The sequence below is a fragment of the Macadamia integrifolia genome, chromosome 5, assembly GCF_013358625.1.
Source record: "Macadamia integrifolia cultivar HAES 741 chromosome 5, SCU_Mint_v3, whole genome shotgun sequence".
Taxonomy (NCBI): domain Eukaryota; kingdom Viridiplantae; phylum Streptophyta; class Magnoliopsida; order Proteales; family Proteaceae; genus Macadamia; species Macadamia integrifolia.
The window spans coordinates 15,320,598-15,333,474 of NC_056561.1; the positions used below are offsets into that span (position 1 = coordinate 15,320,598).

A 12,877-nucleotide genomic window follows, 5' to 3' on the forward strand; every position below is an offset into this window, starting at 1 on the left:
ACAGATAATCGGATCAAGAGCTTTTTTTCTTCGAGGTTTTTTTGGCTTCATGATGAACAGCAGAGAGAAACGGTGATTCTGAATTGAAAAAACCTGTCTTTGTTCTTCTGGTTTCTGTAGAATTAACAGAGAAAAACCGTTTTTGCTGGTTTCTTAAGAATTATTCATTATTTTCACCTTTTGGGATCTAGATGAGGGAAAATGCTTCATTCCTTACTTGATTTGAGCAACAGAAGTTATAGACTTTGTACTCGAATATAGAGAAGAGCTCCGAAATTTGGGTTTTTTCCTGCAATTCATGATGAACAGCAGAGAGAAACGGTGATTCTCGGTGTTTAAAAGCATGGGTGTTTCAGAAATCAGAGGGGTTGCTTTTGTTTTCTTCCTTGTATCATCAATCTTGTTGGGGTTTTCATTGGCAGACCCCAGGACGAGTATCGCTGGTGTCTGCTGTAACACGACTTATGCCGAATCTGAAGAGAGAGAGAAGGAAGAAAGAGAGAAGAAGAGAGAAGAAGGGAAGATCGTAGTGGTGCCTGGATCTGAAGAGAGAGGAGGAATAAAAAGAGGGAGATTGCTGCGGAGAGGGTTTCGCAGAACAGAGACGAAGGAGAGGAGAGGGTTTGAAAGGGAACATTCGGCTTTGACCCGACATCCTTTCAACATAAGACCCAAATCCACAAAACATTACTGGCCGTGGATCGCCTACTGCCACATGTCAGCAGCCTAAGCCCTTTATGTGGGTCTCCGCGACAGATCGTCTCCACAGACGATGTTTTCCCATTTGTTTGTGGTAACCTCATTATGTGCAGAAGTAGAAAAGCAAATTACTGTAGCAGTATCTAATGTTGAGGTTGAGTATAGGACTATGGTTCGTATTGTGACTAAGTTAATGTGGTTGAGATTATTTCTTCAGGAGCCTGGGTTTCTGGTTACAAAACATTACTGGCCGTGGATCGCCTACTGCCACATGTCAGCAGCCTAAGCCCTTTATGTGGTGGTGGATAATGAGAATACACGAGGAAGCATCAATATGAACATCATTATATTACTAGAAATCTGAATTTTCAGAAGAGAACCAAGCATATGGAGGTCAACTGTTACTTTGTGGGGGATGCAGTAATGAGGAAACAAACTTCTACTATTGGTTTCCTTAGCAAATCAGCTCAGTGATCTGTTTACTAAACCGTTGTTTTGTCCAATTGTTCTTGCACGTTGTTTCACGATGGTCATGAAAGGAGTGTTAAGATTTTAGTTATGTATTATCTGGTGATATTTAGGCTATGTTTGGTAGCTATGAAAAAGAAAAAAACTTATGTAATGAGATCTTACAGTTTTTTTTTTGCCCTTTTTGCTAAACATAATGGGATCTAACAAACTAGCATCTTGTTGATCCTCTGATCCCTCTTTTTACATCTGAACCGTACAACCCATCATTCATTTTCATCAATTGCTGCTACACCTTCTCTATCCCTTTCTATGACCCGCACCATTGCGAACAACTTGTGCCACTTCCTCTTCCCTCTGTCCCCATTGTACCTTCCTTCCCCCTCCTCACTCTCTTCCTGCATATCCACTTCGCCCCTCCACTTATGCATACCCAATCCTAGCCCAGAACTATAGCTAAATAACAAGTTTTTGCCCTTTTTAAAATATTTCACCCCTCCCCCCAAATAGACTACGACTGCTAGGATTGTGAGAGGAGATTTCGGTTGCAGTAGGCTAAGCTGAATGGCGATCCCAAAGAGGTTGAGTTGAATGCGATCCTGAAGAGGCTGAGATGAATGGCGATCCTAACAATAGACTACGATTGTTACGAGTATGAGAGGAGATTTCGGTTGTAGAGACTCGGAAAGCTTTGAGAGGAGCTCGGATGCAATTCTTGTCACTCAATGGTGCTGTAGAGGTTGAGCTGAAGAAGGAGAGCAAGGTCTGAGAGAGATTCAGTTGGAACAAGCGTAAGATAAGAGAGTACAAAAGGATTTTGTACTTTTGATCGATTGAAGGGATGGGTGTATTTCATGAATTATCAACAAAAAAAAAAAAGAACAATCACTTAACAGCAATAGTTAACCCGTAGTCACGGTTGATAAAATCTTTTTGATTTTGGGGAAGGAGTGGAAATATTTTAAATGGACGTGGGGGAATTTTATATTTAGCTATAGTTTTAGGGGAGAGGTGATAATTCCTCCTTTTTTTTTTCTGAAAATTTACTAATTACCCACATTTGGTTTTTCGGTACCAACTATTCAGTTTACTGTTTTGGTTTACAAAACTACCCCAAAATAGTAATTTTACACTCTACCGATTATGTATTTTTGTACATTTTACCCCCAACCACCTTCCACGGTTTCCACCTCCTCCTCCTCCTCCTCTGATCACCCTTCTCTCCACCACCCCAACCCGACCGTCCTCCAATCCCCTTTCCTCCCTCGCCCCCGCCTCCTGTTTTGTCAGAAATTGGCGTTGTCTATCGCTAGCAAAACTAGCGGCTGTCCTATCTCTCTTCCCTCGCTTTTGTGAGGGAGTAGCCTTCGATCATAAACTTGTGGAACATTAGGGGGCGTTTGGTTCGAATTATCCATCGGATCAGATCCCATGGATTATGGATTCTGGATCTAACTCATATGAATGAGTTTCTTTGGAATCATTTCAACTCGGTAAAAAAACTGTTTGGTTACCTGATTCTACTGGCCAGATTCTAAGTGGAAAACTGTTTTGTCGGAAATTGGCGTTGTCTATCGCTAGCAAAACTGTTTGGTTACCCTGATTCTGGGCATTGATTCTGAGTGTAAAACGTTTGGTTCGAATTTATCTCAGATCCCATGTTCTGTTGAAAAAAAAAATTCCCACAAACAAAACCTAAAAATACAATTTGGATCTAACACATATGAATTTTTTTTCCTTTTCTTTTTCATTAACTCGTTAAAAAAAAAAAAGTGTAACCCTAAACCTTTAAGTCTAATACTGTAGTGCAGTAATTTATTTTTTTTATTTTTCATTTTTATTTTTATTTTTTTTTTGTAAATTGAAGAGGCCAAAAAGAAGAACATTACAAGACATGATTGTATTGTAGTTCATGTAATCGAAATAGGTATCGTGTACCATATAATTCAGATCTGAAAATTGCCCAAACCAGCGGATGATTTGGTTTATGGAGATAGATATGCTTCAAAGTGTTTATAAACAACAGTCTCCAAGTCTAAGAAGCCAGTAATATAGGTCCTTAGGACCAAATGAGAGAAGAAGCACGTAAATACTCGAATATAGTACTGAGTCCATCCAGGTACTAGTAAATGCTAATTAAGTCTTTCTATGAAAAAAAAAAAATAGATAATGAACTCAATATCATTACAATGGCTTCAGACTTTTCTTTCTAAAAAGTTCCAAAAAAGTTCATCATACATTTTTGTTTAAATCAAGCTTCTTGACTACGTCAAGAACATCTCTCAACATCCTCATATGACCCTCAGATTCTTTTATTGCACGTAAATCGAATATAGTCTGATGAAGGGGAAGGAGATGATGAAGTTGATGTTTTTGAGCATATGGACCTAGGTGGAGTCTGGTAAGTATCACAACTTGGGCTTGAACTTGATATCCATTCAAACATTCCACAACCTTTGTTTTCAACCTATAAAGCAAATATAATCATTTTATAAGAATACAAGAAAATAAACATTCAAATCTTAAACATCTGAAAAAAGTTTACAAAATTAAATTAAACAAAAAATTTAAAAAATTCATACCCCAGTTGATTGTGGACAGCACCAAAAATATCGACCATAATTTGCACTTGTTTTCGCAGTTCTGACCTTACACTGACTGTTCCCACAGTCACACATCTTAAGATGGTCAACCCATATGAAGAAGTGACAATTCATTGAACATTTAAAAAATTTCCTTCCAACATGTGACCCTGACTTAGAAGTGAAAACTGAGCAACCTTTCCCACAGTAATCACACTTTGCAATATCACAAGCGGATATATTCGATGTCATCTGTAAGTTTACAAACATTTTCAATAGTCTATATGCATAGAAAATACTATTAAGTACACCCCCCATCTGAGTGTGATGGACAAAAAATAGGAGACTTCAATGCCACATAAACCAAATAAATTGGCTTCCTATGTGCTCCCTATTTATACCATACCAAATAAACCAAAATATAAATGGACAAATAAGAATGATATTGTCCATATTTAAACCTTGAAATCATTCAGATAGAAACATATAAAGTACCATTGTCTTAACCTGTCTTAATACTACATTTAATCCATTGTCACAGACTTAACATAAACCAAAAAGTTACTTAAACCAAACAGATACATTTTCTTGCTCAATAAAACCATTGTCGGATATCCATCCAAACACTTACTTTTATCACCTCAATTCTTCTCAATCTCTGGCAAGTACATCTCAAGCAGATTTCGCCTATCTTCTACTTTTGTTCCCAAGAAGATAATGGCAGAATTCTGCTTGGCCTTGAAATATTCCTTGGCCTTAAACTTTTGTTGAAAATTGAGGTCTGGAATGGCATCAACATCATCTATAATGGCTCTCCCAAATTCAGACTGAGATTCACTCATTACCATCTTCTCGATTGAGTTAGCAATCTGTTTCAATGGACTTACCACCTTTTCAGCTACACCCTTCTTCCTCTTTTCTCTGCCACTATTGACGGGCCCACGAGGTCTTCCTCGCGAACGGCTGGTACTACCAATGGGAGTGGAAGGAACACTTTCTTCTTCTTCAATATGTTTATAGTCAACACCATCACTGTTCCCTATTCCCTCAACATGAGTACCTGTCACGTCCATCATAACTTCAGTGGCAGCTTCAGAGGGGACTGTTGAATCATTCCCAGTTGCCATCTCTTTCCTTAGCAAAGCTCCAACTTCAAGGTGAATTGGGAGCAAACTATGTTCCTTCCAATACTTTTGTTCTTTTTTCTAGCAATATAAAGGACAATGTCAATGTGCTTATGTTGTAAGTAAGAAAAAAAAAACACACAATTATATAGAAAGAACAATTTAAAGAATCCCATTATACCCTATAATCATTCCAGAAGTGTTGAGGAGCATCAAATCTCATATCAGATGCATTCCAACCCAATCCACTTTGCTTCTGTAGGTCACTCAATGCTCTAAGCCTTTGCTTCCAAATCCGGAAGTGGTTTCTCACTTGTTCATAGTCGTAACTAGTAAATAATTTCTCCTTCAGTTGGTTGGCAATTTCAATGAACTGCTCATTTTTCAGTCCATTATCTCCACCCTTACCACTCTTGTACTGCTTCAATACACACTCCAACATATAATGAGAAACGGCGCTAGGCCATGAAGCGATGTCCCGTGACCTACTATTAGAATCTCCTGTTGGTTCCATCACATCAAAACTAACAAAATACACCATATACAATGTGAGTATATTTCATTAATACCAAGCAATCATTAACACTTACTACTTGGGAAATTCATAAACCTAATAGTTGCTTAATAAAGATAATAGTCCACATACATGCATCCCACAGCACAAATTTGACACCAAGCAAGAAGCCCAATTACTAATTGAGAGATCCATAAACCTTGTACTGCAATTTAGTTAATAGTCCAGCAACATGCATCCCACAACACCAAAATTTAAACCAAGTAATAATAACAATTACTAATTGGGAAATCCATAAACCTTATATTGCAATTTATATAATAGTCCACATACATGCATCCCACAACAAAAAAAATTTAAATCAAGCAATAATAACAATTACTAAATACTGGAATCCATATACCTAATATTGCAATTTAGATAATAGTCCACATACTACAATAAAATCTGCTTCCAAGTATGTTTATACAGTCATCCCAAACCATGCAAAAAAAAAAATTTAAATTTGTCCACATCAAAATTTACATTCCAAATTGCAATATTATCAATAACAAATATTCTAGTTCTTCAATACTCAATCTGAGTTGGACAAATCGGCTGCAACCCAATCAGCCCACATATGGTCAGCAATTTGTTCTCGAAATAGATCCCAATCACCATTCTCCAGCACATGATCCTCGCCATCAGAACTATCATCTTCAACATCATCGTTTACTTGGTGAGAGGTGGATTGGGTACTAGTACTAGCTTCTTCAACCTCTTCATCCTCTTCATCAAGCCATCGTTCTTCTTCTTCAACATTATTCTATGTAAGAATGTGGTTATGCAACAACACACATGCCAACACAATTCTGGCTTGTGTTTTGAAAGGATATTCTGGCTGGTTTTTCAGGATCTTGAATCTTGACTTCAGGAGGTCAAATAGATCCAATCACATTTCTTAATTGTGAATGTCTCAGGTTAAACAATTCCTTTTTATCAGTTGGTGACTGATCAATATTTCTCCACTCCTTCAGATGATATCGAACGTTTCGATATGGACGTAAGAACCCCTGTTGGTTAGCATACCCAGCATCAACGAGATAATATTTACCTCGTGGCAGCACCAATTTTCCGTCGCCGTCTCTATGTAATGCATTGTCTAAGATTCGAGCATCTGATGCTGATCCTTCCCAACCAGAAAGAATGTAAGTATATTTCATGTCAAAGTCACAGTCAGCAAGAATATTCTGGGAAATATCACCCTTCCTATCACGGAACCTCGGATGGTCGCTTAAATGCACCCACGCAGGGATATGAGACCCATCGATATGGCTCCGATGCAATTCCTTTTTATAGTTGGTGTAAAATTTCTCCACTCCTTCATTATTTGTTATCCGATGATGCACTGCGACACGAGGTTTCAATAGTACCTCGTGGTACAATTTAATGATTGCTCCCAATACAATGTTAAAGTACCTACTGACAGTCTCACCAGAATGTCCAAACTTGTGTGCAATGACGCGATTTTTAACATTGTGTCCTACTGTATGTAGAAACATAACTAGTTGTTCATTCACTTGCACAGATCTGCTATCCCTCAGTAGACCCTTCTCCCTAATCAAATGACTTAAACTAAAAAAAGCCCTCTTGCTTAACCTTATTTGTTCTCGACATGTTTTATCAGTGTGACCGATAATTCTCTCTGTTTCAGTAATACCACGTAGGGGTTCACAACGGTATGGCTCTTTCTTCAGATATTTTTATACCTACTGACAGATCTGCTAGAATGTCAAACTTGTGTGCAATGACGCGATTTTTAACATTGTGTCCTACTGTATGCCTTCATCAAACTCCATTGTAAAAGTAAATCTACATTCAAATTGAAAAAATAATAAATTGGTGCTATACAAATTTGGAAATGGTACTCATATTGTCTTCTACTCACCTATCTTGGAATCACTATACAAATTTGGAAATAAAGTGTTTCAAATGCAATATATGTTCGATGTATAACAACAGCAGTTGCAAAGATTCACACATGACAGAGGATAGGGGACTCTTCATAAATCGTAACAGACATATATACTGATCGACTGCTATAACAACAGCAGTCGCTGCAAAGAAAAAACAAATTGTTACTGAGTACCCACGGGAAGATTGTGAGATTCAACCTTTTTTTGGTGCTATACAAATTTGGAAATGGTATTCATCTTGTCTTCTACTCACCATATCAAAATTCATATTCAATTTAGAAATAAACAAATAGAATCATAGTAATAGGAGCAGAAATTTTAATGGGATTCATATTACTTATAAGAAATTGACTGAACTCATTTCTAAGTTTTTTTTTCAAACCAGTTCTGATATCTTAAATAATTTTATGTGTTGATTTTTTTTCATATCAGTTTTGATATCCTAAATAGTTTTCTGGGTTGATTTTCTACTTTTAACATTCCATTATGAGTTAATCTCCTGTCCAGTTTGGGGTTCCAGAATTTCTCACTTGATCATGAGGTAATAGCTGTTTCCAGCTTATTTAAATGGTTATTTATTTCATATTACTTATAAGAAATTGACTTTATTTTACACCTCATTTCTAAGTTAGTAAAGTTGGAATCTGCAGGTCCTATAAGTATGATAATTAGAATTTTTCTCCTCTCTATCTGGTTCCTGACACCCACCATATGTTTGTGGAAAACTTGAATGGAAAATAAGTTTCATTCACTTCTTGTTTGTTCATTTAAGCATTACATAATTAAGACTGACATTGACACAAATTAATAAATAAATTGCTGAAGAAATATTGATTCTTTCTTAAAGACGTGTTTTAGAATCTTTCTCTGCAGGTATAGATCTTGGTGATCTAACCCTGATGCCATTTGCCAGCATTGTTTTTCAAAGCAATTTGTAGTTTCTATTCATGCTTTATTAGTTCAAAAAGTTTGGAATATGCCTTAAGTCAGTGACATTAATGGTGATGGTAATCAATTCTGCATCTGGGAGAGAGGGAATGATAAGATAGTCATTACTTCTTGTTTGTTAGCATTTAAGCATTAATAATTAAGGCTGACATTGACACAAATTAATAAATAAATTGCTGAAGAAAGATCTTGGTGATCTAACCCTGATGCCATTTGCCAGCATTTCCATATTCTTCTTAAGAATTTTTTTAATCATCAGTGAGATGAGTTGATGAATTATTAACGAGAGATTAAGGAGATACTAAATGGAATTTCCTTAAGTCATGCTTGATTAGTTCAAAAAGTTTGGAATCAATTCTGCATCTGGGAGAGAGGGAATGATAAGATAGTCATTACTTCTTGAATTACCAGAATGTAAAGGCACATAGCTTTATATTCATATATCCCATAAACTCTATACATTTCCCCAAAAATCAAATATTTTTTTCATCGTTACAGTCTCATGCACTGATTTGGGAACACAATGCGACACAAGTGTCTGCAATTCTGGAAAGTTTTGTATAACAAAATACTCTGGTCAGCATTTCCATATTCTTCTTTTTCCCCTCTCTTTAAGTTGCTTATTTTGGAAAAATATCTGCATTCCACTGACAATAGCTGGTAATTTTGCAGATATGTGTCTGGATACAAAAATCGGTTTCAGGACTTGTTTTACTCATGTCTCTACTCCTTAAAAATCAAACCATTTCTATGTTTCCAATTACAATCACGCTGGGCATGCTGTCTCCCATAACCTAATGTCACCAAACAAGCCCTGCTGGAACTAACACTGAACATAACAAAGAAAGAGGAAGAACAAAAAAAGTAGTAACATAGAGGAAAAAAAGCATCCACTGGCACAGTATGGAAAACCATTACACAAAGGGGTATTTCCTCTCCTTTATGAGACTCTGAATCGATGGTTCCATTGAACCCCCCTTTTAAATAAATATATGATCCTTCAAATATGCTTCTCCAGAGACAGAAATGAAGAGCAGGAAACATATCACATAATCATATACTGTTTCACCATAGAAGAAGAAGAAGAAGAAGAAGAAGAAAACACTGAAACCGAATTTCCATTACAGTAAGAAACATATCACATAATCATATACTGTTTCACCATAGAAGAAGAAGAAGAAGAAGAAGAAGAAGAAGAAAACACTGAAACCGAATTTCCATTACAGTAAGAAACATATCACATAATCATATACTGTTTCACCATAGAAGAAGAAGAAGAAGAAAAGAAGAAGAAAAAACTGAAACCGAATTTCCATTACAGTAAGAAACATAGAAGAAGAAAAAAATCACATAAGCATCGAAATCTAACCTCAAATCAAGCTTCGATTCTAGTTCTTCAAACCTTGGATCATATACTGTTTCACCATAGAAGAAGAAGAAGAGAAGAAGAAGAAGAAGAAAACACTGAAACCGAACTTCAATAATCCTAATAAAACACAAATGTAGCCCAAGAATAGAAGAAGAAGAAGAAGAAGAGGGGAATCTCACCTTCAATCAACTCGGTTTTAGGTGTTCTTCTCAGATGCGAGCATCTGTCATGGACAGAGGGTAAATGTGAGAAACCCTAAACACAAAAAAAGAAGAAGAAAAAGAGATATGAAGTTTACAACCTGAAAAATAAGAAGAAGAACAAGTAGAAGAAAACAAGATGAAGACAACGAAACGAAGAGAAAGGAAGAAAGAAGAATGAAGACAAGAATAAAAGAAGAATACAAGAAGACGAATACAAGAATACAAAAGAATACAAAGAAGAATACAAAGAAGAATCGCAGAATCGCAGATTACCTGTTGCTTCACCCGTCGCTGAACCTTGGTCGGACTTCACCGTCAGAATCGCTGGAAACCGTGGAAATGAACTCCAGTTGAATCCATGGCTTTTATACGAACCCAATAAACCGTGACTCGAATCCGGATTAACCTATTGTGGTTAATCCGGATGAATCATGGATTTTAGTTGAAATCCCTGATTCTACTGGCCACCATGACTCCGAATCGATTTTTCACAAAAATGAATCAAACGGTTTAAATTTAATGGGAAACTGATTCCCTGGGATCTGGTCCGATGGATAAATCTGAACCTCGTCGGACTTCAGTTTCAGAACATGATCTCCGATACTGATGCGTACCTTCCTTAAATTTCCTCTGTATTACTTCATTGTCCGTCTCCCACTTGTTCTTTGGCCTACTGCAACTCAGACCGAAGCGAAGAATACTTTTATACGAACCCAATTGGGGAGATTTCTGTCATCTCATAGTTTTTCATTTTTGTCTTTCTGTGTCAATTTTGTCCATTAATATACGATTGGTTTGTCGAATTGGCCGCTACCCTACATGATTTTGCCTGAAATCCTGATCATCGGTTTGTCGATGATGGTGAACAACATTGAAGAAACCCTAATGTAAATGCTAGCTTTAATTACGATGAGGGTGGTTGGGGTTGCTGTACTGAAGACCAATTAGAAGAACTACTGTTGAAGAACCTTGAATTCTTGTATAATGAGGCGATTGCGAAACTAGTTGCACTTGGATATGATGAAGATGTTGCCTTGAAAGCAATTCTCTGTAATGGGCATTGCTATGGTAGCATGGATGTTCTAACCAACATCCTTCACAACTCCCTTGCTTATCTGAATAGCACATGTAGTAGTAACAATGGGGATTCTGAGGAATCCGAGTCGGTTTTCCTGGATTTGAGACAAATTGAAGAGGATTTTCTGGCGGGTATGGTCTGCCTGCTTCAACAGGTTCGACGCCATTTGACTAAAGGGGATGCTATGTGGTGTCTACTCATGAGTGATCTCCATGTTGGGCGAGCTAGCACCATGGAGATTCCAGTCCTGCCTCTCCATCCAATGCTGGTAGTAGTCCTACTATTGATAATGATAAAACTATAAATAGCCACACCATTGACATTGCCCCTGGGCGCTGTAAATTTCATGGAGGTTGAGGGTTTGGAGGTAGAGGACCTTGTGATGTTCCTGTTTATGGGGGTTTCTCTTCATGTTTTGGAACTACATTGACAAAAGAAATTGTGTGTCCGAAGATGTTTAATCTATCACCTTCAATGAAGTTTCTGTTGAAAAGGAATGTTGCATAAAGAAAGGAGAGGTGCTCACGATCGCATGCCAATGAGTTTAGAAGAAGAAGGGAAAATGAGGGTAATATTGTCCTCTCACAATAGCCGAGGGTGTTTTGGGTATTTTATAAAAAAAAAAAAAAAAACTAATAGAGGTTCTATCACTTAACACGGTCGGCTAATGGCAGAAACTGATTTGAAATTTTTTGAATTTTTAGGGGTTGTTTTTTGTGTTTATATAAATCCAGGGGGTGGCAATGTAATTCTCTTTTTATTTTAATCTCTCTCCTACTGAAAATTTCCCATCCAACAGGGAAGATTGCACTATCACCCAACAGCCAACAACCATCTTTCTCATCTTTCATTTCCAATATAAATGACCATATTTTACACAAGATTCCAATATCTAAAAACAGTCCCCTTACAATGATCCGCCACTGTACTCATTCCAGCCGTTTTGAGTACTCACTTTCATACTTATGAGTTCTGTTACATATTGAGTCCACTATAAGATCTTTCTGCAAGATGCTGAGGAATGTAAATACCACATCATGCAAATATTTATGCTTCTGCCAATAAACATATTTTCTTCTTTGGAGTTTGATTCGCCACCTTAACCTGGCCTTCCCAACTACCTTCCCCCACCACCACCACCACCACCACCACAATCCCCCACAACTCCTAAAAGGACAAAAAGAACTCCATTTTGTAGTTTCCCAATACTATGGAGCACCTGTGGTTCAAGTTCTCCAACCAAGAAGCAGCAACAATTTGGCATCTGTAAGTTATATGTTCCTCCTAAAAAATTTCATACCAAAGTTTCGGCAGCATTGTTCCCATTTGTATATAACTGAGGACAAACCCATCCCATGGAGAATCCATCACGTCTAAATGATTAAAAGCGCATTTGTTGAGGCTTCACCTGCCTTGCCCATTAACCCCATTGGTATAAGAGATTTCCTCTATAAAGTCCTCTACATCTGATAACCAAAAGAATATTTTGAAAAAAAAAAAAAAAGTGTACAAAATTCTTATCAAACTGAATTTTACTTCTCAAAATTCTAACAAAATGGTACTAAAGGCTGCAACAGCACAAACATGGGCAGAGGTGGCAACCCACCATCCCATTGGCCTTTCAACTCTATTTAAAGTTGTCCAAGGCGTCACTACTACTAACTCTTTTCGGATCTTCAGATGGACGCTAAAGTGCAACAATGCCTTTTCCAAGAGAACCATGGTAAGGAATTGTCGCATTGCCTCTTGTCTGGCTTTTCCATGTAATGCTTTTGAGTGTGATAAGCCAATTGCAACAAATGCTTCCCAACTCCAGCCTTCATGCCAAATGCAAACATAATTGCATGGGGATTAAGCTTCCTAATTAAGCTTCCTATTGCAGCAAGAATTAGAATTTCTTGCAGCTGATCGCAAACATGAGAATAGACTTGTGGAAC

General features: G+C 37.3%; 1 protein-coding gene across 1 annotated transcript; it reads right to left on the minus strand.

The window, feature by feature from the left end:
• Nucleotides 1-4,365: 4,365 nt before the first annotated feature.
• Nucleotides 4,366-6,928, minus strand: LOC122077912. The gene is made up of 3 exons (XM_042643804.1): nucleotides 6,456-6,928; nucleotides 5,055-5,397; nucleotides 4,366-4,954 (listed from the first exon to the last, which is right to left on the minus strand). Exons 1-3 carry the CDS (start codon nucleotides 6,926-6,928, stop codon nucleotides 4,391-4,393), a joined length of 1,380 nt encoding a protein of 459 aa, XP_042499738.1. The 3' UTR covers nucleotides 4,366-4,390.
• Nucleotides 6,929-12,877: the final 5,949 nt, after the last annotated feature.